General features: G+C 50.2%; 9 protein-coding genes across 9 annotated transcripts; 8 read left to right on the forward strand and 1 right to left on the reverse strand.

Annotated features, from left to right (window-relative positions):
- Positions 1-526: 526 nt before the first annotated feature.
- Positions 527-2,785, forward strand: LCP9604111_7634 (uncharacterized protein; the record flags this gene model as incomplete). The annotated part of the gene is made up of 2 exons (XM_039075688.1): positions 527-958; positions 1,007-2,785. 2 exons carry the CDS (start codon positions 527-529, stop codon positions 2,783-2,785), a joined length of 2,211 nt encoding a protein of 736 aa, XP_038926249.1.
- A 1,007-nt stretch (positions 2,786-3,792) lies between these two features.
- LCP9604111_7635 (mitochondrial 37S ribosomal protein uS4m) lies at positions 3,793-5,285 on the forward strand (the record flags this gene model as incomplete). The annotated part of the gene is made up of 3 exons (XM_039075689.1): positions 3,793-3,828; positions 3,890-4,321; positions 4,380-5,285. 3 exons carry the CDS (start codon positions 3,793-3,795, stop codon positions 5,283-5,285), a joined length of 1,374 nt encoding a protein of 457 aa, XP_038926250.1.
- Positions 5,286-6,129: 844 nt separating this feature from the next.
- LCP9604111_7636 (uncharacterized protein) lies at positions 6,130-7,623 on the forward strand (the record flags this gene model as incomplete). The annotated part of the gene is made up of 1 exon (XM_039075690.1): positions 6,130-7,623. One exon carries the CDS (start codon positions 6,130-6,132, stop codon positions 7,621-7,623), a length of 1,494 nt encoding a protein of 497 aa, XP_038926251.1.
- Positions 7,624-8,048: 425 nt separating this feature from the next.
- LCP9604111_7637 (pyruvate dehydrogenase (acetyl-transferring) subunit E1 alpha) lies at positions 8,049-9,485 on the reverse strand (the record flags this gene model as incomplete). Its single annotated transcript, XM_039075691.1, has 4 exons — positions 8,049-8,554; positions 8,626-9,080; positions 9,151-9,284; positions 9,363-9,485. 4 exons carry the CDS (start codon positions 9,483-9,485, stop codon positions 8,049-8,051), a joined length of 1,218 nt encoding a protein of 405 aa, XP_038926252.1.
- A 982-nt stretch (positions 9,486-10,467) lies between these two features.
- LCP9604111_7638 (uncharacterized protein) lies at positions 10,468-11,139 on the forward strand (the record flags this gene model as incomplete). Its single annotated transcript, XM_039075692.1, has 1 exon — positions 10,468-11,139. One exon carries the CDS (start codon positions 10,468-10,470, stop codon positions 11,137-11,139), a length of 672 nt encoding a protein of 223 aa, XP_038926253.1.
- A 3,832-nt stretch (positions 11,140-14,971) lies between these two features.
- LCP9604111_7639 (VWA and PH domain-containing RING finger protein) lies at positions 14,972-18,781 on the forward strand (the record flags this gene model as incomplete). Its single annotated transcript, XM_039075693.1, has 3 exons — positions 14,972-15,074; positions 15,318-15,806; positions 15,864-18,781. 3 exons carry the CDS (start codon positions 14,972-14,974, stop codon positions 18,779-18,781), a joined length of 3,510 nt encoding a protein of 1,169 aa, XP_038926254.1.
- A 737-nt stretch (positions 18,782-19,518) lies between these two features.
- On the forward strand, positions 19,519-21,086 carry LCP9604111_7640 (M48 family metallopeptidase; the record flags this gene model as incomplete). The annotated part of the gene is made up of 8 exons (XM_039075695.1): positions 19,519-20,168; positions 20,246-20,486; positions 20,549-20,573; positions 20,633-20,678; positions 20,734-20,797; positions 20,845-20,876; positions 20,929-20,987; positions 21,037-21,086. The coding sequence occupies 8 exons, from the start codon at positions 19,519-19,521 to the stop codon at positions 21,084-21,086; spliced, it is 1,167 nt and encodes a 388-aa protein (XP_038926255.1).
- A 290-nt stretch (positions 21,087-21,376) lies between these two features.
- LCP9604111_7641 (chaperonin-containing T-complex subunit CCT8) lies at positions 21,377-23,278 on the forward strand (the record flags this gene model as incomplete). The annotated part of the gene is made up of 3 exons (XM_039075696.1): positions 21,377-21,435; positions 21,550-21,920; positions 21,996-23,278. 3 exons carry the CDS (start codon positions 21,377-21,379, stop codon positions 23,276-23,278), a joined length of 1,713 nt encoding a protein of 570 aa, XP_038926256.1.
- Positions 23,279-23,684: 406 nt separating this feature from the next.
- On the forward strand, positions 23,685-24,400 carry LCP9604111_7642 (mitochondrial 54S ribosomal protein bL12m; the record flags this gene model as incomplete). The annotated part of the gene is made up of 2 exons (XM_039075697.1): positions 23,685-23,930; positions 24,068-24,400. 2 exons carry the CDS (start codon positions 23,685-23,687, stop codon positions 24,398-24,400), a joined length of 579 nt encoding a protein of 192 aa, XP_038926257.1.
- Positions 24,401-24,529: the final 129 nt, after the last annotated feature.

Here is a 24,529-nt window from a genome sequence, read left to right on the forward strand (position 1 = left end):
CACCTTACCAGGTCTACCGTGCGCCTCTATTCCACACCCGTGAGCTGACAGGGCCTGGTGCCGAGAAACGTACATACCACTTTGATATTGATGTCACCGACTACCCCGCCGAAAGCGGGATGGTTGCCTTTGTAGTTGGCGGTGCAATTGGCGTGTGCCCCCTCCCTGCTTGGCATATCGGATTTTAACGTGTTTTGCCCATGTTAAGGGCCGCGTGCGGGTCGCTTCAGCCCCAGGCCCGTGTTTAAATTTTTTTTTTTTTTTTTTTTTGCTTATATCTTTTATATCTTTTCTATCTGGTGTACTATTCGGGTTTATTAATGAATCAATCATCATTTGACCTTCAGATATTACGTTCGTGACTAGAAATTGAAATTGGATGTGCAGGGTTGTTGTCCAGGTGCCTTGAACTGCCGTGCTCTCTCCTCTTCCACACTCGGAACCGCTCGAACTCGAGAATGATCAAAAGCCTTCCGTGAAGTTGGAACCTGTCAACTCCCTCTGGTAGTCCATTCATGGCGGGGGCATGGAAGACGACGACGACGACTACGGCTCCGACGAGTTCGACTCCCTGCCACCGGGGAAGTTGTATGAACTGGAACAGAATGCGTTTAAAGCAACGCAGGCGTCAGCCTCACAGTACCGCCCAAACCCCATAAACAACAACCCCGTGCTACGCACTCAAGCAGTACCATTAAACAACAATGCTGGACCGTTTAGACCGCCGCCTCGCCTCCACACCGGGTTAACAAACGACTACAATACACTGGAGATGGGGGAATTGGAGGCCGAGGTGTACGATAATGTCAATAATTCGCATGTCATTCCGCATGCTCAACATGTACTCGCTACAGATCCTGGATTTGCGGTCAACGAGCAGCTGGGCGATGCCATGGATGTGGACGAGTACTATGCGCAAGGGAACGCCCCCGCGGAGATCAATGCACGCCTGGCGCAGGTGGGTTAGATGAAAGATTCTTTGTATAAACTCTAACAATCCTTGTAGATGGAGCAAGAAAGAGAACAAATGTTACAGGAGCTAGCCGATGCGAGGATGCAAGTGGAAACGAAATCCGGTGAAATCTCGATCATTCGAAGGAAGCAGGCAGCGATGACACAAGACTACGACCGGCAAATAGCGGCTCTACGGAAATCCATGGCCGACGAAATGGCGAAACACAAGCAAGAGGTTGAGGCAGCCATGTCCGAAGGCAAGGTATTGGCGACAGAGAATGTATTTCTTCAGCAAGACCTTGTGGATGAAGCCTACCAGCTTCGGAACTACAAATCCAAGCATCGCGAGATGGAAGCCCCAGTGACTCCTCGAAAGTCCCGGGTGCTTCCTCTCCGCGATGGATTTGACGATGATGAAATCGCCGTGGTATCGCCCAGCAAGTCAGCAGCACGTTCCAAGCGAGCCACGCCGACAGTTCCAGGAAAACGTAAACGGCAATCAAGCCAGGATAGCCCTGTGCCACTACAGCTGAATACTGCTGGTGGGGAGCTTGTCATGACTGATGCGACTGATATTTCGGCCGATGTCGATGAAGTGAAGCGCAAGTCTGCAGAGGCAGGTCGCAATCAGCGATTTATGATGCGACTTTTGAGTCACCGTATGCATCCTAACCAAGAAACGGATCTCGAAGCCATGTCAAAGCTTGCGTTTCCCTCGGAACCGGATCAACCCATGTCCAGCTTCATTATGGAGATCATGGGCCATGCTGACCCGAGCAGTTACGTATTAGAATATACGCAAGCGATCGCCTCACTGTGGCAGCGCGCCATCAACGAGAAGTTCTACGAGCCGATTCCCCGTTTCGAAGCTATCATAAAATATAGTCTGATGTCGGATGACGTGCCACTCTCCGAACTGATTACACCTTTAGTTGGAGTCTTGCAGGACACCGTGGAAGTCAATGCAGTTCCTCGCTTCAAGTACGCCCCGGCATCACGAGATAAACGAATTGCTCGACAGACACCACAATCAGATCTGCAGCCCCTAGTCGACTCGACTGGGGCCATGCGTCTACTTTACCAAATCGCGTGTGGAGTACTGCACATCAAAAGTGCAATGGAGCTATTTTGGCAAAATATCCGGATCTCGTTCATTCTCGTGATGCTGCACCCGTCACATCCACTGGGTGACATTTTGCTTTTGATGAACATCCTGTCAACAAGTATTCGTGCAGATTCTTTTGGTCCGATCAGGAACTCTGACCAGGACCAATTGGATGTACAAAAGTGGATAGTGGACCGCCTCACGCATATGCTGAGCGAGCCCGCCATACCGGACGAAGGTGTCGAGCCATACACTGCATGCGACATTTGTGCAATGCGCCTCGAGGTCCTACTGCTGCTGGAGTCACTGGCATTCAACCCTATGGGCCAATCCCAAAGGCATGCCAGTACGATCCTGGCCTTGCACCCGAATGCACTCGCTCGTTTATTCCGGTCGATGCATGATGAGCTGGATGCACTTTACTCATCTCCGCCAGAGTCAGACCTACGTGTCGCGCTAGTCAATGGCCTTATGCGGCTGATTTTCGGTGTCATGCGGCTACACGGCCCCTTGATCAATATGCAGGAGAAACTGGCATGCGTACCTGGCAGCAAACAGAAACACCTTGTTGTGTTAACCCGCTTGGCCTTTTGTGATGGTACCGTGCTGGAGGCAGGCATCGATGATGAAACCGTTGATATGGCACATGAGCTACTGGAGGAATGGACTAATCCGCAAGAAGCGGACTCATTAGCGGAGGCTTTCCCAAGTACTAGGAGAGAGTGATATAGTGATCATAGGGAAGATGCTTAACGTTGTACGACTGGGATTTGTATGCATTGGACATGGCGCGATGTGTTGTCTAGGGGGTAAGAATATTTTCTGTACCATATACCAAACAATTTCATTTCGTACTTTATATCATTCAAGAGATCAGGAATGGTATACGTATCTTCAGTGGGAGGGATTTAAGACAAACGTGAGCGGCAAGTTGCAACAGTAGTAGACATCTTTCTCAATGCTTCACCGGACTTTTTATCTTTCAGCTGTGAAGGGAGAAGTGATAAAGAAATCATGTGCATGGCAGGTGCGACACGACATGGCGGGAATGTGCCAGAGAGATGATATCGAAGGACCAGAATGCCCCACGGGGTCGGCACAGAGAAGGGGAGATTGGGTATGGGGGCAGACTTGAACATTTCACGAGAAAGATTTCACGCGTGGTAGACAGGCTTAGGACACCATGGCCTCACTTAGTTACAAATAAGTGTGGCTACAACGCATCAACTAGTACATTACTCGTCTCCAATCTCGTGCCACTGGCTCGAGGATTGATGAAAAGAAGATATTCCACGAATGGAGGTGCCAAAGAATACGCCTGTCAATGACACGAGTGCCATTGAACAAACTGTTCCGCCGCGATGTGCAATGCAGGGACCAGCCTGTGGTGAACCGTCTTATTGATCACAGTCACCCAAACAAGGTAAGTATGAAGAAGAAAAAAAAAAAGAGGAAGAGCCTGGGGGGGAGGCATCCTTATATACCTTTTCCCTGGGGCGGTGGCAGATTCATACAGGGCGGTGGCATCAAGCGATATTTGATTGACCAATCATCAAGAGGATCCCCTTACATAATATGCAAACCAGGCAAACATCGAATCCAACCAGCAGTTGATTCCTGAAATTTAAGGCATTAATACCATACAGTCACGTGCTCTGAAGTTTTGAGACTCGGCCAATTCGGACTAGAAAGCATATCATTTTCTACAGCATTGTGTTTACCGAATCGCCATAATGAGGAACAGAGCTACCAATACTTTGTCGAAAGGCGTATGTATCTACACTGTACTCAATTCCCCCAGTGTCAGAAGACTAACAAGACACTGTTCAGAAAATCCGTCAATCATGGAGCAAATACAACCTGTATAACATGCAACGATTCCGCAGCCCACCCACCATCAATCGCACATTCTTCCAGCAGAAATGGTCTGCTAAGGCTGCTTCCCGTGCCTATCATGGCGAGCAGGTCCGCGAGGGACAGTGGAAACGCATGTTCAACCATCGCATCCGCAGTGTTATCCCCATGAATGCATCCGACTTGGCCGCCGATGACGGTTCCCAAGCTTCATCCGGTCGCGGCTCAGGACTCGATATGGGCGGCAAGCCCGCTTACCAGAAACGTCCTACACCTTACACCCAGATGACCTTTGCGCCCCTAGAGCGTCGGTTGGATGTAGCCATCTTCCGAGCTCTCTTTGCTAGTAGTGCCAGACAGGCGAGACAGTTCGTCATCCACGGAGCGGTCACTGTTAACGGGCAAAAGGTATGATGCGACGTGGGAAGCTACCGATTCCTTATTTACTGACTCGCTTTTGTGCTAGATGAAACATCCCAGCTATCTCCTCAACCCCGGTGACCTTTTCCAGGTTGAGCCAGAGCGCGTAATGTACGCTACTGGTCATACGAAGACTGCGTACGAGCGGCGTCAGGGCCGATTGGTTCGGAGAAAGGCGAAGGCACAGACCTCAGAGGAAGAGGTTGAGGCGGAGTCAAAGGAGACCGCAGAGGAAGAGACCAAGGAGACCGCAGAGGAAGAGGCCAAGGAGACCGAAAAGGAGGATCCTAAGGAGACTCTCAAGGCGCTTATGGCACAGGCCAAGTCTATCATGTCTGCCGGCAAGGATACACTCGCGCCCCAACGCAAGCAGGAGCTCCGTGGCTTCCAACAAGCTGTCCGCCGCGTATTGTCCCGCTCCGAGTCCAGCACTGTCCTCGCAGACAGCTTGGAAGCCCAGTTTTCCCAATTAACCCTGCTTCTCAAGGCCAAGCGGGCCGAGAAGAAGCCAGACAATAAGGACGTGAAACTCCGTCCAGAAGACGCCTTCGCATCCGACAAGGGAGATAGGGAATTGGCTGCCGCCAGGAAAGATACAGAAACCGCAGTAAGCGACAAACTCTCCGAAGCCTTCTCGCAGGCAACACTAGGTAATGAAGTCGATGCCTCGGAACTCAGCGACGAAGAGTTCGAGACGCTCAAGCGCGCTCTTACTCAAATGCGCGATAATCCTCTCGACAACAGCAAGACCTACTCCACCCCCTGGCAACCACGCCAATACATGTCTGCCTTTGCCTTCATCCCGCGCTACCTCGAGGTCAATCAGAACATTTGTGCAGCCGTGTACCTGCGCCACCCGGTGGCCCGTCCCGGTTCCGCCGAGGTGCCCACTCCCTTCGGCGAGACCATTGCCACTCCGGCTTATGGCTGGTACCTGAGGAGACGGTGGTAGAGGATTCGATTGGCCTGTCTTTCTCTGCCTAGCCTGTCCCTTCCTCGTTTGTCTCTACTGTTCTACTATTTCCCCCTAAACTTCCCATCTGTGTATTAGTGGGCGCTTAGATCTTCCTCCCTTTCTGCATATTTCTGGATCATGTTGACCATGGTGTTGGTTCCTGTTTTGCCTGTCTTTGGAGCTTTTTGTGTCAACCCCACCCCCTGTACCACCATAGCCATGATGTGTCGTAAATGGATATATTATTGATGTTGATGTTTTATGACCCTTGCGTAGACCTGGCTGCTTTGCCTACCTGTTATAGGTAGATATGTCGAGCAGCTTATTCTTGATGTACTAAGCTCTGGTTCCCCAAAAACTATTAGAGCCTCACATGAAGTTGTGAGGACATGACAGAACTTGTTGGCAGGTACCTAGAGGTGGTTGAAGCTCCAACATATACATCGCGAAAGTATAAATGTGCAGCACATGAATACTCAAATCCTATGAGAACTATAGAATTCAAATAGCTACATATAATTAGGCAGAATCAAAACACGATCAAATTGTCAAATGACCCGATTGAAGCTCATCCTCAGATACAAGACTGTACGGAGCCAGAGCTGCCATACTATGCTCGGCGCACGGGCCTCGTGGAAAACCCTCAGGTGAAATCCATCGCAGCTTTATCTTTATCCCCACAGATCGACAAGGACTTTCTGCATTGGTCTGCTACACTATTGTCACCCTATTGATGGCTATTTTGAACTAGGGAGACTATCCCCTGGGCCAATAGACCACCCAACGTGCACTGTTGGTCTCCCACAGCGGCTGCTCGGCCACCGCGCAAGCTGCTGTGCTCATGACGCGCATTCAACCACACGAATACTGCCATCCTTCGTATCATTATCCCTCACAAAATTACTTCGGGACAGTACCATCAGACCTGCGCTCAGGGTTCAGCCTAGCTTCCCAGTCCGTGGTAGTGAGGCATCCACATACGACCGATAACGCATCACAGAGCAGCCAAGGGACACATCGAGGGGCAAACCTAATCAAAAGTGACTCACGTGAAGGAGGCATCGTCGAAAGCGATCTATACTATGCGCCGATGCCGGTGGGCGTAGCTCAAACCAGCGAAGGAGTTGGGTCAAGGCTGATGTCAGGATCAACCACCAACAGAGGCACGAAGCGCAATCACAACGGCGACGATGAGTTCGATGGTGACACTTCACGGCAGCATAGACGTCTCACAACCAAAGAAGAAATAGTGCTGTTTGAGATCTGCAACCAAAATGCAGGGACCTTCGGCAGCCGCAGTAATCTGTGCAAGTGGTGGATATCCATCGCCGCCGAGTTCAAGCGTGTCCATGAGGGGCGCTCATACTCGTGGCACTCAGTGCGGCGCAAAGTCGAAATGGTCACAAGGCAGCGCATCAAGTTCCTCGAGGACCAGCGACAGCGGGTCTCAAACGCAGCCGGCTCAACGGCCGAGGAATTGATGAACCCGCAATGGCTCGCTGCTGTCGATGCTTGGCTTCCGACCTGGCAGCGGTGGGAAGAAGCCGAGAATCGACGCATTGCAAAGCGCGACGAGCTCAAGAAACGTAGACAGCCGCAGCCCTGGCGGCAGAATTCTCAAAATGGAGACCAGGACCCATGGCGGAACATGTCTGGGTCATCTGTTACTAGCCCGACTGATGTCAATACCTCAATTATGGATATGATGCATCAGCCTGTCGCGGATACCGTCGGTGATACTGCCCTCCCGGCTACCAGCCCTACACCCTCGCCCTCGATTACTGGTCCTACGCCCCCCGCGCATTTCCTCGAATCGCCCTCTACACCTGTCTCCGCGATCAGCTCACTGAAACTACCACCGGGGTTTGAGAATATGTTCTCAACCCCACAAGTCACTGCACCTCTTCCCTCCACACCCCCAATTCCACAATCCGACGGCCGTATAGTCTCAGCCGTCATCGAAACACTTGGAAAACTCAACAAACACCTAGAGGCCGCATCCGGGGGCGATATAGACGCCAGTGCCGCCTCACCCATGATCTCGGCTTTAGTACAAGCTGCCCCAGAACCCCCGGTTCTGGCTTTCCCCCGGCAACCACAGCACTCGCAGGTACAGCCTGCATTCCACCAACACCAGCACCAACAGTCACGGCCGCAGGAACAAGGTCTCAGTCACATCCAGATTGAGCAAATGAAGCAAGAGCTACGCCAGGAGATGCAGGCTCAGTTTCGAGGTGAGTTGGAGCGCGAACGTGTTGTGATGGAAGAAAAATTGGATTCTGTGCAGCGGACTCAGGACCTGATTCTTGAAATGTTGAGACAAGAGCCTGCTTGATGTAGGTTGAGCCTTGCTTTGGTACTTTTTCTAGACATGGCTTGTTGTCTCCCTTCTATTCTTGCTTGTACTTTTACTTTTTTTATTTCTTTTTGATGTGATACCCATAATCGACTGCGAAGGACGGCGTGCCTATATATCTTCGATGGCTGATATTGCTAACCAAGGCTTGTTTAAAATTCCTGATGAAGATATTGCAAGACTACTTGCTAAAATTTGATGTACTGAACTTGAAAAGGACCCAGCCGATGGCAATTGCTCTCTACTCTAGAACAGGAAACAAGTAAACAAACATAAGAGGAAACAGTCATCGGGCTAAATTACAGATAAATGATAGAACGACGCAAGAATATCTTCCCGAGCCTTCACACAACAATTAAAAAGCTCTTCCATGATGCACAGAAGTGCCTATAGGGCAAAACAATCTAGTAGTAGAAAGTCTCATCGACAGTACGACCACGCATCCACTTAGGCTCAGAGCCACGAACATAGATGTCCTCGAACAGGATGCGGGGAGTGTTATCGGGGACGGCCATAGCCTCAGCTTCAGCGACCTCGGCGTCGACGTTGGCACGGGCGGTCTTGTCGAGACCCTTGAGCTCCTCCTCGGAGACGACGCCCCACTCGAGCATCTTCTGCTTAAGGCCAGCGATAGGATCGTTGGTGCTGCGCATGCGCTGAATCTCCTCACGGCTGCGGTAGGTGGTACCGGGGTCGGACATGGAGTGGCCACCATAACGGTAGGTGACGTACTCTAGGACGAGGGGTCCGTTGCCGGTGATGGCGTAGTTCTTGCTGTACTGGACGGCGGCCTTGGTGGCTAGGACGTCCATGCCGTTGACCTTCAGACCGGGAATGTACTGGCCACGCTTATAGTACTCGGTCAGAGCGGAGGAGCGTGCGGCGGAGGTACCCATGCCGTACTTGTTGTCTAGAAGAACATAGCGTCAGTACATCTGCGGACTTTTTTGATGCTATTAAGACTTGGAAGAAACGACTTACTCTCACAGCCGAAGAGAACGGGAAGGTTCCACAGCTTGGCCATGTTGAAGGCCTCGAAGACCTGACCCTGGTTAGAGGCACCATCACCGTAGAGGACGATGGAGGTGTTGGGCTCCTCATTGTACTGCTGAGCGAAGGCCAGACCGGCGCCGACGGGCACCTGGGCACCGACGATACCGTTACCACCGTAGAAGTTCTCGGCGAACATGTGCATAGAACCACCCTTGCCGTACGCGATACCCTCACGGCGGCCGAGAAGCTCACCAATGATGGACTTGACGGTACCACCACGCATCATGGCGAAACCGTGGCAGCGGTAAGCGGTAATAATCTTGTCCTTGCGAGTGATGGCGTGCTCAATTCCGACAGCGACAGCTTCCTGTCCGACCGACAGATGGCAGAAACCGCGGATCTTCTTCTCCTTGTACAGACGATCGGCGGCCATCTCCATACGTCTGCAAAAGAACACACAGTCAGTCAGCGGCTAGCTCAAACATCAAAGATCCCATGCCATGCTTATCGTACCTCATCGCGACCATGTCGTAGTACATCTGCTTGAGCTCCTTCTTGGAGGTCTCGAGAGTGTACGGGGGTGGGTCGAGCTCATAAGTCTCGAAGCTCTCATCGGAGAGACGGACAGTGAACAGCTTGTGATCCTCCTGTTATAGCGCAAGCATTAGCAATGGAAACCCTACAAAGATTGAGCAGTTTCAGTTTTCCGGATAGGGCTAACATACATCAGGCAGTGGGCTCTCGACGTTAGCTGAAGCTGCGTCGGTGGTAACAGTGCGACGGGCAAGAGGAGTGAAGGCATGACGCCTCAAAGGCGCAGCTTGACGGACCGCGGCACGGAAGAGCATTTTGTAAAGGAATTGGAGATGGTATGTTGAAGGTGATGCACCTTTTTCCCAACAACTCTCTTCACTTTTGCCGTCTTAGTCAGCTTCCAGATCGGGGCCGCCCGGTGAGCGAAGTCAGGCCGGGTCCGATGCTTGAAAGTACTTCGCTCTCTGAACATGAATACTGTGATATTTGAGGTCTTCTTGTATTTGGCAACGTCTCTGGGGGTATTCGATGAATTTTCCCGACTAACAACTGGCATTTCTGCCTCTAGGGACTCTATTCGGGGTTTGATCTCCGATATCTCCACGGTGCGGTGCATCTCTATATAACATCGCAACTTCAACCCTTCGGTGATAGGAATATCAAATTCAAGCTTTTCTAGAGGACTAGTTACTTCTTCAATACCTGTAGGTGAAGTATTCTGTCTTTAACAAGCTTCACAAACAATGTATAGTCTTGTAAAGCAGAATATATACAAGGCTGTGATATATCAGTGACTGAGCTATTAACAACATGAACCTAACCTGATAAATAATTACAGTAGCAGTCACAAGAACAGACTCGCATATACTACATTCCGAGATATGTATGCTTTTACTATGACAAGACTCCCAAATGAATATCAAAAGGCAATTGATGTCAACCTCGGGACTATTGAGAGGAATAACCATTGACAGGCTCAAAAGGCAAAATAGCCTTCTCCCTAATCCTTTTGAGCCTTTCAGAATCTATATCCTTAGCTCAATAAGACCCCAAGAGGATGCTCTATTGGCTTTATTGACTTCAGTTATTCACCCTCCACATAGCAGTACAGTTTGTTCACGCATCGCATGTTGAGCAATGAACGCCGAGCCTTACTGTTTAAGATGCTGCTTTCCCCCTCATTGTCCTTCCTTTCTCTGCATCAGCTTCTGAACCGGTGTGACTAAGGTATTATTGTACCATACCTCTATCTAAGGTCAAAAATCTAACAAACCATCAAGTAACACTGATCTCGATATGGCGGAACCCGCTGCCATAGAATTTGTGACCGGTCCTCCCATCGGCCCCCCCATCACTACTGCAGAGCCCCTGATTGTGTTCGTTGCTCGTGGCGCTCCCCCTGCCGCACGTATCGACCCTGACCAACTGAAGTACTACCTTCGCCCCGCCCTGATTGAGCTCCAGGCAGAGTATGTGCGCAAGTATGGGAAGCTGGAAGGCCGTTCCTACTGCTACTGCCCATTGATTCATAAATCGATCACCCCTCTGCAGCCTGATAGTGACTCGTTCGAGTCCTTGACCGACATACTCGTGTATGGCCGAACCTACGGCCTCGACATCATGTTTGTCTTGAACCACTGGGACTCCATCACCAGTGACGGACCAACCTTTGCCAATATCTTCAAAGGCTTCCCGGATGTCAAAGTAACTATTCGCGTGTACGGCACGATTTCAGTTAACAACAATTGCGCATTCTATGATCTCGACGCCCACAGAGTCAGCGCTCACTACCAAGGCTTGATCAGACTGGAAGATGAGTTTGTTATTGATGATGGACTGCGTTATGTGGTCAGAGTCGAAGAAGTCCGCACAGTCAGGATCGGAGTGGAGGAGTCGATTGGCCTGATGATGCAAATGACCGGCCGACCCGAGTCAGAGCTGCGAGAGAGAATTCTGTGGATGCTTTGATGCAGGGAAATGAACCGAGGAATTGGGCTCTTATTCATGGAGATATGAGGAGATCTGGCGGACGTTCTCTCTCCATGGGTTTAGACATGTTATTCTATGCCCAAATTCTTTGTCCGAGGTTTGAAGCACCTGATGTATCTTCGCCAAAGCTTTGAGAAAGTGCACTTACACTTTCCGGGCAAGGGTTGATCTTTGCTTGTCTTTATCAAATGAAACAATACATTCATATCTCTTACTTCCTGTAAATGATTATTTCAGGCATTCTATAGTGTGGCCATGGATCGTGTTTATCCTACATGCACTCACCCAAAGCCGAAATTGATTCCATCCATGGATAGTCATAAAGAGAATCCTCTTGAAGCAATTGCTCAAGCATGCCGTTTCCGACAAATTCAAGATTGAAAAAGCTCGTCGTATGAGAAAAACCAATGAACTAGCCAGTGCATTAGTTGAACAATGATTTGCACCTTGTTTGATGTCACATTCTCTATGTTAGATCATGAAACCACCCAAGCCGATTATTCTGAACTTCGAATCTATCTATACTGACCATACTAGTATAAGTCAGAGTTGATTAGGAGCTTTGGGCTACATAACACAATTCTGCCGTACCAATCAGACGACACCCATGCATCAAGCGTGAGCGTTGTTACGCCAAACATTGTATAGACTGTTTCAAGTATGAACTCGACACATCACAGAGGCACGATTAAAGCCGTTGAACAAAGACAAGAACAGACATGTCATATTATCTTGACTAATACTAAGAAGATACGTGTCAGAAACATCAACACAAATAGTACAGAGTAAACGATAGACATGTCCAAAATTACCTTGCTGCAAAAGTACGAAAGCGATAGATCCAAAAAAAAAAAAAACGCTAGACGTCGTTAAGTTGTATGGGGTTGGACTGACGAATGACGCTACGTCCCCATCAGTTCGCGCATTGGCTCAAGTTTATATATAAATTATATTAACTTATATTACAATTTATTCGAATGGCCATGCTAAGTCTTGCAAATAAGATAATGGGTTGATTCAACTGAGACAATCCTAGTGGCCCGGGCTGATAGGATCCAAGACATCCTCGCGTAGGACCATGAGATACCTCGTTATGTACTTTGTGTGAGTCGATATGTGTGAGAACGAGTGTGTTCAGGAGCCCTTCATGGATTTGAAGCGTTCACTTGCATAGACGATCTGTTTCAGGTACACTAGACTATAGATCGGGTCTATCACACGTTTGATAGAAGTCGGCTTTGAGTTAGCCAACCCGAAAGGATCTATATCTTCGTTGCTACGTTGGAGCTGCAAGTCTGCATTTACCAAAGTTGACCAAAACCTCAAGGTCTCGAGTCTTTTATGCGCTAGAGATCATCAGGTCTCGGGATCGGCCCGGCCAATGAGACCTGCATGTACATGCATCCACTTGCATATACCTGCACGTAAAAATAACTCAACTGCATACAACTATTAAAAGACCAGGGAGTCGCCTTTCAAAACTTACGATGCACAAACTAGGAGCGTGCCATATCGCAGCCCTGTATCATCGGGATCAAGCCACTTGAGCCACTTCCAACTTGTAACGCACTAAGGAAGCGACCAGCTCGTACTCTGAAACCAGTGTTTCATAGGTACCTCAGAATTGGGAGGAGAGAAAAGATCAACCTGCTAAAAGGAGTTAGACTGTATTTACATTGTCTCCGCTCTGAAAACCTCAACGGTCATGATCGTTGAGTGATCTATGCGCTTCGTGTACAAAGTACATATATGTGGATCGTGATATGGATCATTATTGTAAGAATGCAGAGAATAGCCGGATATGTATGCTAATTGACAGCTCAGGGACGAGCAGTGAGGAGTTGTTACCAGTCAACTCCACTTTCCGTTGCAGTCTCGATTATCCTGCATGACAATTCTCCGACGCAGGATGACGTGCAGACCAGCACAAGGGGCGTGCCTACATGCATAGTTCGCAATAGATACAATAGCAAACCTCCACCTCAAAAGGGGGAAGCGTTGCCAATCGTCATCTACTGCTCCGTACGGAGTAGTCAGTGTTGTGTCTAGACGGCTTTTCTGAGACAGTGGAGAAGTAGCTAAAGTAAGCACAGACGCTCTGCAGTATCCAAAAAGACAGGAGTATGTCGATCACCGCGTAGACAACATGCGTACCCACCCCGGCAGCCGGTATGATCCATAAACGGGGGAGCTACAGTCAATGATGTGCAAGCCAATTTCTTCTAGCTTCGCCTCTCCTATTCCTAGCACAGATGGCTAAGCGCTAATGAGCGTGACGAACAGGATAGACCCGCCGGAGTCCAATGCAGACGTGACGAGGGAGCTCAGGAGTGAAAGCGAAGATGAGCCAGACCAATTGGGCCAAGGGCTTTTTCGTTGACCCAGTTGTGGTAGGAGCTAGGGAGATTGTCATAACCACTCCGTCATGTTGCTCATGACATAAACTTTCCGTTGGAGTCCGTTGAAGGAGTGATCGTCAAAGCTCCAGAGGTGCGTCTAGACGCCACTGCGTTCACGACATCCGGACCCGACCAATTTTGTTGATGATCCAGATGTCGATCACCGACAGCAGGGAGAGCTTGGAGCTGGGGTAAACCCTGGAAGGGTTGAAGTTGAAGAGAGATTGCGTCATTGCAGAATGACTTTGCCTGACAAAAAAATAAATCTCCGGTTTCCATAATTCTTCAGAGCCAAACCTTTTGACAGGGGGGAAGCCGTTGGATCGACAGAGAAACTTGCCACTGTCCGATGTTCCAGGCGCGTGGTCCTTAGCCAATATTGAGTGGGTATACGACTAGCGGATATATGAGCCACTTTCGATCACGTGACTGATTGGTACTTAGTCCCGCGTATGCCAAGTTAATCCGATCCGAAGTAAATCCACTAGCCAACCTTGTTATCACCACTCACGGATCCAGATGTCAAATGTTCTTTTGGAACGTCTGGAGTAATTCCCCGAGGTTGGTGGATCTGCCAAATATTTGGGTATCTAGAGTCCATGGAAAAGATGAACCCAGACAGAGGCCAGATTTAGAGTCAAGGTATAGCATAAGAACATAAGATGCAGAAGAAGAGGTTAATCAGTCCAAAGGTTAATAAATAATAGTTATAGTAATATAATCCAGGTACTACTCCATTTGTGCTCCATAGTAAATTAAATAAACCCGATTCCAGGATCAGATCCCCTATGTTGTAAGCGGATTGTAAAGCCGATCGGATATCCGATGTCACCCCGAGAGGACCACAATTGCATTGAAGGACCAAGGTACGGAGTAGGAGGACCCATTGACTAGTTACCACCTCACCCTCTGCACGGAGCCGTGGAATGCAAGATGGAATAAGAAGAGATATCACTCGTTCACTATGTATAAGGCGGATAATAAGGGGTGCAGTAGCGCCAACTACTGTAAAATATTCAATTAATTCAGGGGATCTCCACCTCCAAACCCATGGTTGAGGGTGGGACTATTGTCCTACCCAAGATCTTGACCAATTCCATGGTTTCTTTTTTGTTTTTTTGTTTTTTGTTTTTTTCTCTTTCTGTTTTAGTCTTTCAGTTAACCATGTGTCCACTCTAAAACGTGTTGTGTATACTCCGTGTACCCCCCTGTTCAGCTCCATCTTTCTTCATCTTTGTATACGAAGTACCACTATTACCTCTTGAAATGCCTGGATTTAATGTTTATTGTATTTGGCTTTAATTGTTTTTTATTTATTATCCTTTTTTGATTACTTTTCGATCTCCTTTTGCTTTGTTTTTTTTTTTTTTTCCTTCTTTTCCCCCCCACCTCTTTGTTTCCTTTGAGAGTCGATGTGGAAACGTTCACTTAGATCGGAGGACAACTCTGGGACCGACTCAACTCAACAACATCTAACTGAGCTGGGTCTCCTAGGTCGATCCAAAAAGCCCAAAAGTAAGTGTTCTGTGTCTCTCTTCCAGTATCTCGGTCTAGGGCCAAATGTCCTAGATCTGAGACTATTGTGGCCGGTTCTAGATGCCTCATGGGACAGGTCGGACTGAACCACTCTCCCCTGAGTGTGGTTTGCGCCTTTTTATTCTCTCTTCTATCCACATCTTCAATCCTTGAGCTTCGACCTCAATCTGCTATTAGCCTTGAAAGGTCCCAACTTGCTAACCGGATACCGGTGACGTATAGAATTTCAATTGCAGCCAGAATCATCCTCTCGTTCACCTCTCCGTTCATTTCGTTCGTTCACTCGAGGCGTGATAGACCGACCTAGCAGCAGTCTTTCCAACCAGGCCGATCTTACCCGGTCAAGAGCAACCTCGACTGTCGCCGGACAGATCAATTCTGCTTACCCGGAACTCGCTGGTCAATCTGCGCATTCCAATCGCTCTCGGGCATCATTTCATTCAAGGTCGGGACGGACCACCGGCCCAATGGAGGTAGATCGCACCCACACACGGAGGGACCGGACCTTTGTCGGGAGCGAATGCGCCGTCTGCGAGGAACCCTTGGAGCATACCCTACGCGGCGAGCGTGTTTTGCAGCTCTCGTGCTCCCATGTCTCCCACGAGGCCTGTTTCTATGAATTTCTGCGGGAATGCGATGGTCAATACTGCCCAACCTGCAATGCGCCATTGGCCTTGGACACAAGTCGCGGTGGAAATGTCTTGGATATCGGTACGTCCCTCGCGCGGGGTTGAGAGGGGCTCAGAAGGCTAATGTGATTGTCCCCAGAGAAAATCAGTAATATTGTCCGCTCAGTGACATCGAATGATACCGCTACAGTACGCAGTGGCTTGACAACACCAACTCCATGGGAGCAACAGTTGGGTCGACGACCAAGTGATACCGGCAGTCGTTACACGTCGGGTACCCGAGAGCCACCTTACAATCCCTCAACGAGGGAGCCACCTTCAATGAGGGAGCCATCTTACAACCCTTCAGCGAGGGAGCCACCCTACAACCCTTCAACGAGGGAGCCATCTTATCACCCCTCACCAAAAGAACAATCCTACAACCCATCGAGAGATTCATCATATAGTCGGCGAGATAGCCGTGATACCAGCAGCCAGCGTGAGCGCGTAGATCGATTGACTGTGGCCTCTAATCCTCGTCAACCCCACTCCCGGAATGGTAGCGCGGCCGGCTCATCGGGCGAATACAATGAAGGCCAGCACACCAGCACTGGACGGCGCCATGATTATGATGTACAGGCTATGGAGTCAGACCTCAGTCCTCGCCCTAAGGTCGCCAAGAATCCCATTCCCGCGCCGATAGTCACCGTCCGAAGCGAGTTCCCGACTTTGAACAGATCCCGCCAACAGCAGACCCTCACGTGTCTGATTACGGTCGAAGTGCCAGATGCCAATTGGCGTCCGGACTTAGATGACCTACGACACACGCCTTCGGGGCAATCGCAGCCGGATGGGGTCTACGCGGGACGATCAGGTGGTGGACAGGATGCTCGATCAATCCAGTATGAGCCAACAGAGAATATGGAAGAAGTGGCTGAGGAATTGCGCAGCCGCGTGGACAATTGGCACGGTCTTGAATTCAACCGGTTCGGCAAGCTGCGCCTCCACGGACACATGCGCGTGGGCAAGGATCGAGATTCCTGGCAGGAGTTAGAATGCTATCTTTTCAAAGAGATGCTTATCTGTGTGAAGGAGAAAAAATCATCTGACCCCCAATTCGATGCGACCGGACGACGCAAGCCTGTTCGTTGCAGTCTCAAGGGCTCAATTTTGATTAAGAAGCATTTAAAGTCCATCGAGGTGTCCCCAGATGAACCTGTTCTCTCCTTGAACCTTTCCGTCACCGAGCTGCCCTGTTTCTACCTTCGCTTCAAGAATCGCAACGAGCTGAAGACGTGGCGTCGGTCTTTGATCGATTTGCACCCAGAAGCCAATTCACGCCAAAATGACTATGACTATGATAACTCGGGGGCGGAGGACGATGACTACCGTGGTAACCGTGGAATTCAACGACAGGCTTCTATCAATTCGTCTTACGGCGCAGCAAAATCCATCAATACCGCCATTACAGACTACACCAACCCCGAATCAGAATTCCCTGCAATCAACACTATTCATATTCCCCTCGATCTTGTCGTGGTAATTCCGGTATCCTCATCTATGCAAGGCTTGAAGATTACTCTCCTGCGTGATGCCCTCAAATTCCTCGTGCAGAATCTCGGCCCTCGGGACCGGATGGGCCTCGTGACTTTTGGCTCGAGTGGTGGAGGTGTGCCCCTGGTTGGTATGACCACCAAGCCCTGGGCTGGATGGTCGAAGATCCTCGAATCGATTCGGCCGGTTGGTCAAAAAAGTCTCCGTGCAGACGTGGTTGAAGGTGCCAATGTCGCCATGGATCTTCTGATGCAGCGCAAATTCAACAACCCCATCTCAACCATCCTTTTGATCAGCGACTCTTCTATTTCCGACCCCGAAAGCGTTGATTTCGTGGTCTCCCGCGCGGAAGCTGCCAAGGTCAACATCCACTCGTTCGGACTTGGATTGACCCATAAGCCTGATACCATGATTGAGTTGTCTACTCGTACTAAGGGATCTTACTTGTATGTAAAGGATTGGATGATGTTGCGAGAATGTGTTGCTGGATGCCTGGGCGCGTTGCAGACAACCTCCCACCAAAACGTCAAGTTGAAGCTCCGCCTACCTGAAGGATCACCCGCCAAGTTTGTTAAGATTAGCGGCGCTCTTCACACCACAAAGCGTGCAACTGGTAAAGATGCAGAAGCTGCACTGGGTGATCTCCGATTCGGTGACAAACGCGACGTCTTGGTTCAACTTGTCATCCAGCCTGACAATGCCACGCAGGACAGCATGCCGCAGGATCCGTGGGAGAGCCTAGTCTCCGGATTGGAGGCTCTCGGCGGCGGTTCTGATGGCGATGATAGCCGAGTCATGAGCGTTGAAGAGGTTCCATTGATCCAGGCTGATTTAACCTACGGCGACCTCCTCCGTGATGGCCATCTCACGCACTCCCCTCGACCTTCACTCCTGGCCATTACTATGCTGCCTCCTAATCCTCGGGCCAAGGGCCATCGATCCCCTACGCCACCAATTCCTCCCCACCCCTCGATTGTGCAGCGCCGTATGGAGCTTCTAACATCCGACATGCTGACCCGTGCTCTCACTCTGGTATCTCGGGGCCAGAATGATCGCGCGATGCACCTTCTCAGCGAAACGCGCAGCATTCTCAAGGGCCTGGGCAAGGGTGGCCTACCACCGCTGCCCCCGGGTGCTTCCCGGTCCGACAGCGATGCCGACAGCCGTGGTGACACCCCAGTCTTGGCCTCCTCTCCTAAATCATCTACCTTTAGTGGAACCCATTCATCCGCATCCGACACCAACACTATCACACCACCCTCCGCGGTCGATACTCAGACGATGATTGCCCTGAACGCAGATCTGGAATCGTCCATGGAGTGGATCAACCACCCGGCAGTCTTCGGGCGTGATTCACGCAAAGCAGTGCTACAAAGCATTGGTGTGATCTCCTCGCAGCGCGCCTACACCTTCCGCACTCCATCCGAAGCCCACTGGGCCCAGCGTGTCTCCGGTGTGCGTCGGTTGACGGAGCGATCCCAAGACTGGCGCGAGACTGGCGACGATGCTTTGACGGAGGAGTAGGGAGTTAACTCTCTATAACCTTACGTCTTTTTCTTCGTGTTGACTTTTTTTTTTTTTTGAAACGCTTTCCTTTGTCTTACATTATTGACTTTTACATACCGAGTCGACGTGTTATTTCCCCTTTTTCTTCCCCCTTTGCGATTTCTTTTGCCATCCCTATGATACCACTTTGTTCCCATGACTACCCAACATGATACCAGGGGCTTTGTTCTTGATGTGTTTCCGCTGTATTTGGACATAACATCTCTGTTTCTATGTAATTGCTGACGGTCTCGGCTATGGTGCGCGGGTGGGATGGGGTTCTGTCGGTTTTTTAACTTGTTTGAACATATGACGATTTACCGGACTTGATTTTCTTTTTCTATACATCCAGCCTTGCTAGACTGAATCTATGAGTTGCCTTGGATTAGTACATACCCACCTCATCGAAACTGTTCTTTCTTAGGTGAATCAACTCGTAGGCCTGTCTATGTATGTACTGAGAGGAACGGTAAACTATGTCAAGACTAAATTTGAAGAAGAAACTAGGATATCCTCATAGTAGAGTGGGGATTCTGGAGACATGACGTTGCTCCCCGATGTCACGAAAACGGGGAGAGTGGCTGCTTATCGCCGTGTTGCTCAGTTCAACCTTCATGCAACTTCCCCGGGGAAGGTCTGGTTTACCTAGGTCATTGCAAGTTCTTGAATTCTCTCCTTCTCGGCATTTGCATAGAGAGGTAGACAGGTTCTCGACCATGCTCCGTCAATCTATGGCGCGTGCTTTTCGCAGCGCATGCGCATACCCTTTCTTATCGCCGAAGCCCTCCACCAAGCTCAAGGCCGCTTCACTAGCAGCTCAAACGTCACGCTCATACAATACCCCAGGGCCTCAGCTGTCTATTTGTTGGGCTCCCTCTCTGCTACGACAACCCCGACCGCGATCACAGCTCTCATTTCCCACACCTTGCCCAAGCAACCGGCGTACCTTCTCCTCAAGCCATAAATCCCCCTACCAACAAAGACGCAACCAATACAACCGATTTCGAGGCAGCGCCCGCCAACCCCTCGTCTTCCGCTTAGTGCAGAATGCAAAGCCGCACCACTTTGTTGCGATTGGCGTGGGGATATCCGGACTTTATCTATACAACACGGAGATAGTGGAGATGACCGGCCGACGACGGTTCAATTGTGTCTCTCGTCACCAGGAGCTAAATATGGGTGAAGAGAGCTACCGCGAGGTACTCAGTTCCGAGCGTGGGAAGATCCTGCCCCACAACCATCCTCTTACTCGTATGGTTGACGGCGTGCTGCAGCGGTTGATTCCGCAGGTGAATATTGAGGGCGCTGATTGGAAGGTTCATGTTATCAAGGATGATGGAATGGTTAATGCTTTTGTGCTCCCTGGGTAGGTTCTGTTGGGTTTGTGGTGTTGATGGTTGGATTCTATGGTGGACATCGCTGACGTTGTTTTGCTTCGCTTAGGGGGAAGGTATTCGTTTACACAGGTATCTTGCCCATTTGCAAAGACGAGGATGGCTTGGCTGCTGTTCTGGGACATGAGATTGCTCATGTTGTGGCTCATCATCCGGCTGAGCGTGTGAGCAACAGTTTCATTACCCTAGGAGCTGTCTTCGCTATCTCTTTCTTGTTCGATGTCTCCGGGCAGTTTTCTTCTTTTCTTTTGAATCTCATGTATAGCTTGCCGAACTCACGGACGCAAGAGGTATTGTTTTTTTTTTTGTTTGTTTTTTGCTATACGGTCACTTGGCTAATTTCTATCTACAGGCCGAGGCAGACAATATCGGGCTAAGTATGACCCCTTGAAGTTAAGGATCAACTTACGATTATGTGGCTAATGATTGTTGTCAGTGATGATGGCCAGAGCCTGTTTCAACCCCGAGGCTGCCGTTAAACTGTAAGTCAATATGATAGAATGGGCCATCGTCTTGGGCTCTGCTGATACTTGCTAGATGGGCTCGCATGTATGAACAGGAGAAACAGGCTCCTCCACAATTCATGTCCACTCACCCATCGGTAGGTTTGAAGAATTGTTTGAAGGGGTTATTACTAACTTATAGTAGAGTTACAACCGAATGGAAGCTATTCAAGGATGGTATGACCGTTTCCTCTGCGTTGCCCTATTTGTTACTAATTCGACTAAATAGGCTCGACAAGGCCAACATAATCTACGAGGAGAATGGATGCAACTCTATCAAAGGATACAGTAAGGTTTCCTTTCTTCGTTCCATATACTAAGCTGCTAACATTTCTAGTGCCTGGTTTCCACACTGCTTATAATTCGCATGTCTCATATTTGAGATGATCAATAGAGCGATGGTAACTGTATAATACCATTAAGCGATGTATTGATAAACATGAGAGCATCTCCATAACACACCTCATAAAATATACAGCAAAACCATATAAAACTTGAAGGATTAGACTCGTAAGCTGATCTATACTGAGCGCCAAGCCCTGGGCAACTCCCCCTCGTGCAAACCAAGCAAACCCACCACCGCAGCTCCAAAAATTGCCCGGCACAACAGCTCCAACTCTCTCACATCCAACCCATTTGATATCCAGTCGCATCTCAACCGGACGCGACCTAATATCATGTCACTATCAATTCCAGGTCCCTCCCAGGCGGGGCTCTTCAAGGCCGGGTACCAGAGGTGAGTTCGAAAAGTCGGGAAGCCCGAAAACCCACCGCAATAGGGACCTCCTTATCTGGCGCCCCTCCAAAAAGAAGCAAAGCAATTGACTGATCTGTATTTTCTGCTATACAGCCACGATTCTGAAGATGGTGCCGTTATCCGTAACATCGAAGCCTGCCAGGCTATCTCAGGAACCGTCCAGACCTCCCTGGGCCCCTATGGTCGCAACAAGATCGTCATTAACCACCTGCAAAAGATGATTCTGACCTCCGATGCGGCTACAATTCTTCGTGAGCTGGATGTTGTTCATCCCGCTGCTAAGCTGCTTGTTATGGCGAGTCAGCAGCAGGATGCGGAGATGGGCGATGGTACCAACTTGGTTATCGTGTTGGCCGGTGAATTGTTAAAGAAGGCAGAGGAGTTGATCCGTATGGGTCTCAAGACGAGTGATATTGTCTCCGGATACGAGAAGGCTCAGATCTTTGCCTTGTCGGTTCTAGAGGGTATGTTTTGCCCCCTCCCCCCCATGATTGGTTTGTCGATATACAAATGAGGGAACCGTTTCTGATTCCATCTAGAGCTCGAGGTCGACAGACTCCAGGATATGCGATCGGCAACAGAGTTGAGCAAGGCTCTCCGCACAGTGGTGGCTGCTAAGCAGTCTGGTACGGAGGACGTGTTGGCTGCGTTGGTTGCGGAGGCGGTTCTGGCTGTGCTGCCCAAGAACCCCGTTAACTTCAACGTCGATAACGTGCGAGTTGTTAAGATCATGGGTGGTAGCTTGGAACAGTCGAAAGTGGTGAAGGGTATGGTCTTCCCCCGGGAGCCCGATGGAACCATCAAGAAGGCCAGCAAGGCCAAGGTCGGCGTTTTCAGCTGCCCCATCGATATCAGCCAGACCGAGACCAAGGGCACAGTTCTCCTGAAGAATGCCAAGGAGATGATGGACTTCACCGCGGGCGAGGAGGATCGTCTGGAGATTGCCATCAAGGAGCTCTACGATTCCGGCCTCCGTGTGGTCGTTGCTGGCTCCACTGTTGGCGACTTGGCCATGCACTACCTCAACCGTTTCAATATCCTCGTCATTAAGATTCTGTCCAAGTTCGAGCTCCGCCGCTTGTGCCGCGTTGTCGGTGCCACACCTCTGGCTCGCCTGGGTGCCCCCATGCCCGATGAGATGGGCCATATCGACGTTGTAGAGACGACCGAGATTGGCGGTGATCGAGTGACTGTCTTCCGTCAGGAGGATGTTAACGCTATTACCCGTACAGCAACCATTGTCCTACGTGGTGCCACCCAGAACCACCTGGAGGATGTCGAGCGTGCCATCGACGACGGCGTCAACGTCGTCAAGGCCATCACCAAGGACCCCCGTCTCGTGCCTGGTGCCGGTGCTACGGAGATCCAGCTCGTCGAGCGCATTTCCAACTTCGCCGACCGAACCCCTGGTTTGCCCCAGTACGCCATCCGCAAGTTCGCCGAGGCCTTCGAGGTCATTCCCCGCACACTCGCCGAGTCTGCCGGTCTAGATGCCACCGAAGTTCTCTCGCGTCTGTACACTGCGCACCACCGCGCCACTGCCCCTGGCGAATCATCTTCCGAGGATGAGGGGGAGGGCAGCTCGTCTGAAGAGGAGGAACCACACTGGACTACCGGTGTGGACCTTGAGATTGGCGAATCTGACGGCACCCTGGACACTGTCGAGGAGGGTATTCTAGATCTTATGGCCACGAAGATGTCTGCGATTCGTCTGGCCAGTGAGGCTGCCCGGACGGTGCTGAGCGTCGACCAGATCATTGTCTCGAGACAGGCAGGAGGCCCCAAGCCACCGCAGGGTGGAGGTGATTGGGACCAGGACTAATTTAAAAAAAAAAGGAGCGATGAGGGTCTGGATGCTGTTTGATAATATGAGGCCTATAGATCTTCGTACGATGATACGCTTTTCGAGAACCATTGTAAATTGGACTACGTTTCTCTTCTAGTATTTTTTTCTTTGCTCTGCTCTCCTTCTATATTACTACAAAGATATCTTATAATGAAAGAACTCATACAAGAATATCGTGAGTGATCATACGTTTGGTGCTTCGGCCCTGTTTGCCTGCTAGATAGACAAGGATGCCTGAGGCACTATACATCACGTGCCACTCCCAGATTTTCCTCGAGTGTTTCCTTTCGGCATTAGTATCGACGAGCCGCGATTCCAATCCCCACCACTTTCGTCTAATTTTCCTTTCTCTCGAGCTTCCCGCCTCTTTCTCACCTCCGCCATGTCCTTCTCCACCCAGGTCGCAGCCCGCTGTGCTAGACAGCTCTCCGGCTCCGTCCGCCCGTCCTCCCTGCGCATCGGGGCCTCCGCTACATACCTCACAGCCCGTCGCACACCCAGCAGCCGACGATGCGAATCCACCCAGGCAGCCCCTGCTGCTGCTACCAACCCCAAGATCTCCCAGATTGTCGACCAGATCAGCACATTGACGCTGCTCGAGACTGCCGACCTGGTGTCTAGCTTGAAGGTGCGTTCGACAAACTACACATAATCGATTGGTTTCTAAGCAGGATATGCGGACCGTGCATACCTTTCTATCTACATCATCCTTTTACTCAATTGACATAAATGTCCGAACTATTGCTAATCAAAATGTTTGCACAGACTCGCCTGAACATCCCCGACCTTCCCGTTGGCGGCTTCGCTATGGCCGCTGGTGGTGCCTCCGGTGCGGCCGCTGCTGCTGTTGAGGAGGAGGAGGCTGCTCCCGCCGCTGCCGAGAAGACGCTGTTCAACCTGAAGCTCGAGTCCTTCGAGCCTACCTCCAAGCCTAAGGTCATCAAGGAGATTAAGACCATGCTTGGCCTGTCGCTGGTGGACAGCAAGAAGTTCGTCGAGTCTGCACCAAAGATTCTGAAGGAGTCTGTGCCCAAGGAGGAGGCGGAGAAGCTCATTGCGACGTTCAAGGCGATCGGAGCCAAGGCGACTATGGAGTAGAAGCTGTGTTATTATTTAGGCACGGGGAGCGGATAGATTGGGAAGAGAGTCGGGGAGGATGTTGTTGCTTTGGTCTTTTCCTCTCTCTTTATCTCTTTAAATTCTTGCTTTTGAGAGATCTTGTTGAGC

The sequence above is a fragment of the Penicillium roqueforti genome, assembly GCF_015533775.1.
Source record: "Penicillium roqueforti strain LCP96 04111 chromosome Unknown scaffold_25, whole genome shotgun sequence".
NCBI lineage: Eukaryota > Fungi > Ascomycota > Eurotiomycetes > Eurotiales > Aspergillaceae > Penicillium > Penicillium roqueforti.